The 6,746-nt window shown below is 34.4% G+C and overlaps 1 protein-coding gene across 1 annotated transcript; it reads right to left on the reverse strand.

The window, feature by feature from the left end:
• Nucleotides 1-2,574: 2,574 nt before the first annotated feature.
• Nucleotides 2,575-5,903, reverse strand: LOC121391081 (ankyrin repeat and KH domain-containing protein 1-like). The gene is made up of 2 exons (XM_041522833.1): nucleotides 5,605-5,903; nucleotides 2,575-5,299 (listed from the first exon to the last, which is right to left on the reverse strand). Exons 1-2 carry the CDS (start codon nucleotides 5,901-5,903, stop codon nucleotides 2,575-2,577), a joined length of 3,024 nt encoding a protein of 1,007 aa, XP_041378767.1.
• Between the last annotated feature and the right edge of the window lie 843 nt (nucleotides 5,904-6,746).

The following is a 6,746-nucleotide window of genomic DNA, read 5'->3' on the forward strand; positions in this document are numbered from 1 at the left end:
TCTTTGATTTCTATATAACCTTGTCAAGTACTCCTCCATCTTCCAGTTCTCCCTCCTCGTTTACATTACCAAAAATAAATCCAGTAAAATCCATTCTTCACTTTGTTGAAGCCACACCCACAACTACCCCTCCCACAAGTAATTAATGCAAAATTTTATTAACAATGTTTACGAAGGAATTGAAATTGTCGTGCAAAATATTAAATATTAATAAAATTAATATTATTACCATTTTCTTCTAATTTGATAACTATTGTTAAGTGAAATTTACAAATTAAATTTATTATTTGATATATTTTGATAGTGTTTATGATGAAGTTGTGTCGTTTGTTGAGATCTTGTTAATTAACAATTTTAAAAATTAAAATAACTTTAATAACTTTGTAGAAAGTCTTACAATCTTCTCCTGAACGCATTAAAGAAAAGCAGCATTCTCAACCATTCTCTGAACTACAACTATAGAGTCATTCTTGAGAGCTGGTAATGAATCAATGTCCTTAATTTATTGGGCCCTGAAATTAAACTGCACTCTAGACCCTATACCAATCTTAGAACCTAATTAATAATTTTACATTAAAGATGTAAGAGCACTTTAGAGTTTAGTTAATAATAATATGAATAAACATTTGCAATCCTCTTTATCATTGGAGATGATATCTTTGGTAGAAAAATGGCAAGTTATATTAATGGAAGTTTGAAAGAGCTTATAACACAAATATAAAGCTCTTAATGAGATAACTTTAAAAGAAGAGTTGAGGCTAAATATTCTGAATTTTGATTCATTACATAAAAGTTCTCAGGAAATCTTAACTGTGTAGCCTTTTACTTCTTATATTTGTTTTGTCTATTGTTCATGTCACTAAATTAATGTTATAAATTGTCAAATATCATAACTGAATGCTCCTGCATACTGTAATAAACTTGTATTTAGAGCCATGTGATTAAATTCAATTTATCATACTAGTAAGTATTTTCCAGTCTTTTGGTTATTTTGGACTTTGTTTGCTGCTAAAAGTTTGTAAGATGTTCATAAACTTTAGTAACCCATGTATGTAGAAATTTTGCTTCCTAAAAGTTTATAATATTATTTGGTAATCCTGTAATAATGAACTTTTATTACACATAAAAATTAGTTTTAATGATAACATAGAAATTAATATATATATAAATGTTAACAAAAATACAAACATTAATGTTTATGTACAATGTCAATTGGAAATGAAAATATTCAGGTGAAGGTTGTCTTGTACTTTCTCTTCTTCATTTATCTTATTGTATTGCTGGAACAGGTTCTGTTCCAGTATCTCAATTTTGCTGTCTCTGTTATTGAGCTGTCTCTTTTTTTCATATTTAAAAGAACGAAATGGATGTTTAATAGATTGTGATATAACTGGTAGTAATTTCTGTCTCAACGATAACGTTGTAGTAAATTGCTGGTGGACATCTTGATCTTTATTAATAACATTATAATGTTTCTCTCTAGATGTACTAGTTGTAGACTTCATTGTTTCTGTTATGATGTATAGTTCATCTGTAGAATCAGTACCCATCTCAGGTAACTTGTTACTGTGACTACTACTGCTCTGATCAACATATTTTTCTAATATCTCAACAACTTTGTGATGGCCATTTTGATTTGCAAACTTTAAAGCAGTTAAACCTTTTTGTGTTTGAAGATTAGGATTGGCATTTTCCTTAAGCAAGAGATCAACAACTTCATGATGGCCTTGAAGACTAGCCATCATCAGAGCTGTTACACCATTCTGTTTTTGATGATTAAGATTGACATTTTGTTTCAGCAAGAGTTCAACTATTTTGTAATGGCCATTCCAACAAGCTGACATCAAAGTTGTCTGTTCATTATGCGTTTGAAGATGGGGATCAGCATTTGCTTTTAGTAAAAGCTCAACAATTTGGTAATGGCCATTCTGACTGGCAGACATTAAAGCAGTCCAACCTTCTTGGTTTTGAAGATTAGCATCAGCATTTTCTTTTAGAAGAAGCTCAACTACTTGGTAATGGTCATTCTGAGTGGCTGATATTAAAGCAGTCCAACCATTTTGTGTTTGAATATTAAGATCAGCTTTTTCTTTGAGAAGAAGCTCAACTACTTGGTGATGGCCATTCTCACTGGCAGATATTAAAGCAGTCCAACCATTTTGTGTTTGAAGATTAGGATCAGCTTTTTCTTTGAGAAGAAGCTCAACTACTTGGTAATGGCCATTCTTACTGGCAAACATTAAAGCAGTCCAACCTCCTTGATTTTGAAGATTAGCATCAGCATTTTCTTTGAGAAGAAGCTCAACTACTTGGTGATGGCCATTCTCACTGGCAGATATTAAAGCAGTCCAACCATTTTGTGTTTGAAGATTAGGATCAGCTTTTTCTTTGAGAAGAAGCTCAACTACTTGGTAATGGCCATTCTTACTGGCAAACATTAAAGCAGTCCAACCTCCTTGATTTTGAAGATTAGCATCAGCATTTTCTTTGAGAAGAAGCTCAACTACTTGGTGATGGCCATTCTCACTGGCAGATATTAAAGCAGTCCAACCATTTTGTGTTTGAAGATTAGGATCAGCTTTTTTCTTTGAGAAGAAGCTCAACTACTTGGTAATGGTCATTCTTACTGGCAAACATTAAAGCAGTCCAACCATCTTGGTTTTGAAGATTAGCATCAGCATTTTCTTTGAGAAGAAGCTCAACTACTTGGTGATGGTCATTCTCACTGGCAAACATTAAAGCAGTCCTACCATCTTGTGTTTGAAGATTAGGATCAGCATTTATTTTGAGAAGAAGTTCAATGACTTGGTAATGGCCATTATCACTAGCAAGCATTAAAGCAGTCGTACCATATTGTGTTTGAAGATTAGGACCAGCATTTTCTTTGAGAAGAAGCTCAATGACTTGGTAATGGCCATTATCACTAGCAAGCATTAAAGCAGTCATACCATATTGTGTTTGAAGATTAGGACCAGCATTTTCTTTGAGAAGAAGCTCAATGACTTGGTAATGGCCATTATCACTAGCAAGCATTAAAGCAGTCATACCATCTTGTGTTTGAAGATTAGGATCAGCATTTTCTTTGAGAAGAAGCTCAATGACTTGATAATGGCCATTATCACTAGCAAGCATTAAAGCAGTCGTACCATCTTGTGTTTGAAGATTAGGATCAGCATTTATTTTGAGAAGACGTTCAATGACTTGGTAATGGCCATTATCACTAGCAAGCATTAAAGCAGTCGTACCATCTTGTGTTTGAAGATTAGGATCAGCATTTATTTTGAGAAGAAGTTCAATGACTTGGTAATGGCCATTATCACTAGCAAGCATTAAAGCAGTCATACCATATTGTGTTTGAAGATTAGGATCAGCATTTTCTTTGAGAAGAAGCTCAATGACTTGGTAATGGCCATTATCACTAGCAAGCATTAAAGCAGTCCTACCATCTTGCATTTGAAGATTAGGATCAGCATTTATTTTGAGAAGAAGTTCAATGACTTGGTAATGGCCATCCTCACTGGCAAACATTAAAGCAGTCCTACCATCTTGTGTTTGAAGATTAGGATCAGCATTTATTTTGAGAAGAAGCTCAATGATTTGGTAATGGCCATTTTGACAAGCAATCATTAAAGCTGTTTTACCATACTGCATTTGAAGATTAGGATTGGCATTTTCCTTAAGCAAGAGATCAACCACTTGGTCATGACCTTGTACACTAGCCATTATCAGAGCTGTTGAACCATTCTGTTTTTGATGATTTATATTTATATTTTGTTTAAGGAAAAGTTCAACTATTGTGTAATGGCCATTCCAACAAGCTGACATCAAAGCTGTCTGTCCTTTTTCTGTTAGAAGATTGGGATCAGCATTTTCTTTGAGAAGAAGTTCAATGACTTGGTAATGGCCATTCTCACTGGCAAACATTAAAGCAGTCGCACCATCTTGTGTTTGAAGATTAGGATCAGCGTTTTCTTTGAGAAGAAGCTCAATGACTTGATAATGGCCATTATTACTAGCAAGCATTAAAGCAGTCCTACCATCTTGCATTTGAAGATTAGGATCAGCATTTATTTTGAGAAGAAGTTCAATGACTTGGTAATGGCCATCCTCACTGGCAAACATTAAAGCAGTCCTACCATCTTGTGTTTGAAGATTAGGATCAGCATTTATTTTGAGAAGAAGCTCAATGATTTGATAATGGCCATTTTGACAAGCAATCATTAAAGCTGTTTTACCATACTGCATTTGAAGATTAGGATTGGCATTTTTCTTAAGCAAGAGATCAACTACTTGGTCATGACCTTGTAAACTAGCCATTATCAGAGCTGTTGAACCATTCTGTTTTTGATGATTTATATTTATATTTTGTTTAAGTAAAAGTTCAACTATTGTGTAATGGCCATTCCAACAAGCTGACATCAAAGCTGTCTGTCCTTTTTCTGTTAGAAGATTGGGATCAGCATTTTCTTTGAGATAAAGTTCAATGACTTGGTAATGGCCATTGTCACTGGCAAGCATTAAAGCAGTCGCACCATCTTGTGTTTGAAGATTAGGATCAGCGTTTTCTTTGAGAAGAAGCTCAATGACTTGATAATGGCCATTATTACTAGCAAGCATTAAAGCAGTCCTACCATCTTGTGTTTGAAGATTAGGATCAGCATTTTCTTTGAGAAGAAGCTCAATGACTTGGTAATGGCCATTATCACTAGCAAGCATTAAAGCAGTCCTACCATCTTGCATTTGAAGATTAGGATCAGCATTTATTTTGAGAAGAAGCTCAATGATTTGGTAATGGCCATTTTGACAAGCAATCATTAAAGCTGTTTTACCATACTGCATTTGAAGATTAGGATTGGCATTTTCCTTAAGCAAGAGATCAACCACTTGGTCATGACCTTGTAAACTAGCCATTATCAGAGCTGTTGAACCATTCTGTTTTTGATGATTTATATTTATATTTTGTTTAAGTAAAAGTTCAACTATTGTGTAATGGCCATTCCAACAAGCTGACATCAAAGCTGTCTGTCCTTTTTCTGTTAGAAGATTGGGATCAGCATTTTCTTTGAGAAGAAGTTCAATGACTTGGTAATGGCCATTGTCACTGGCAAGCATTAAAGCAGTCGCACCATCTTGTGTTTGAAGATTAGGATCAGCGTTTTCTTTGAGAAGAAGCTCAATGACTTGATAATGGCCATTATTACTAGCAAGCATTAAAGCAGTCCTACCATCTTGTGTTTGAAGATTAGGATCAGCATTTTCTTTGAGAAGAAGCTCAATGACTTGGTAATGGCCATTATCACTAGCAAGCATTAAAGCAGTCCTACCATCTTGCATTTGAAGATTAGGATCAGCATTTATTTTGAGAAGAAGCTCAATGATTTGGTAATGGCCATTTTGACAAGCAATCATTAAAGCTGTTTTACCATACTGCATTTGAAGATTAGGATTGGCATTTCCTTAAGCAAGAGATCAACCACTTGGTCATGACCTTGTAAACTAGCCATTATCAGAGCTGTTGAACCATTCTGTTTTTGATGATTTATATTTATATTTTGTTTAAGTAAAAGTTCAACTATTGTGTAATGGCCATTCCAACAAGCTGACATCAAAGCTGTCTGTCCTTTTTCTGTTAGAAGATTGGGATCAGCATTTTCTTTGAGAAGAAGTTCAATGACTTGGTAATGGCCATTGTCACTGGCAAGCATTAAAGCAGTCGCACCATCTTGTGTTTGAAGATTAGGATCAGCGTTTTCTTTGAGAAGAAGCTCAAAGAGTTGGTAATGGCCATTCTCACTGGCAAGCATTAAAGCAGTCCAACCATTTTGTGTTTGAAGATTAGGATCAGCATTTTGTTTGAGAAGAAGCTCAATGACTTTGTAATGGCCATTCTCACTAACATACATTAGAGCTGTCCAACCATTATATTGCTGTATGTTAGGATTAGCTTGAGCTTGAAGTAGCATTTCAGCTATGTTGTATGAGTTATTCTTACATTCTATTATTAGTGCATTGTTACCATAATAATCTTGAATATTCACATTAGCTCCTGATGATATTAGTGTCTGTACAACTTGTTCATATTCCCCATTTGTAGCTGACATTAATGCTGTTTGTCCTTCTTCATTTTGGTAGTCATATTGGCTCCTAGTTCCAGTAGTAATATGACATCTTTATTACGACCAGCTTGTGCTGCTTGAAGTAGTGATTGTTCAAAGGTGAAAGCTGTATTCTCTTCTTCCATTAAAATAGGTGTGTCATTTATGAACATTTCGAAGATACCAACTTGATACATGAACTCTGTTTTCTTAGCTGCCATAAGTATGAGAGATTGTGATTGTGAGCGAGGTGCTAGGAATCTAACACAAATTGATCCTGCTCAACACGAATGTGGGTCAAAAAATGATCTTTTTTGTAAAATAAGTACTTTATAAGCTTCTCAAAATTTTGAAATGTCACTTGTTGCCATGTTTCAGTTAGTTTGATGATAACTTCACATGTTGCTTCTGTTTGCAGTGCTTCTTCAATAGAGGTTTTGAAATGTTTTAGTGGAGTTGACCCCTTAAATGCTTTAAGCTCAATTGAATATGCTTTTAGATCTCTTTGTAGGTTGTTTTCAGAAAGAAACTCATTAACAATGCTTTCTATTAATTTGTAATTAAGAAAGCAATAATGAGGCTTGATTGCATTGAATAATTTATCAATTGTTGGTAGTTCAGTCAATCCTGTGTCTTCTATGAACTCTTCAA

Source organism: Gigantopelta aegis, unplaced genomic scaffold (genome assembly GCF_016097555.1).
Source record: "Gigantopelta aegis isolate Gae_Host unplaced genomic scaffold, Gae_host_genome ctg1618_pilon_pilon, whole genome shotgun sequence".
NCBI lineage: Eukaryota > Metazoa > Mollusca > Gastropoda > Neomphalida > Peltospiridae > Gigantopelta > Gigantopelta aegis.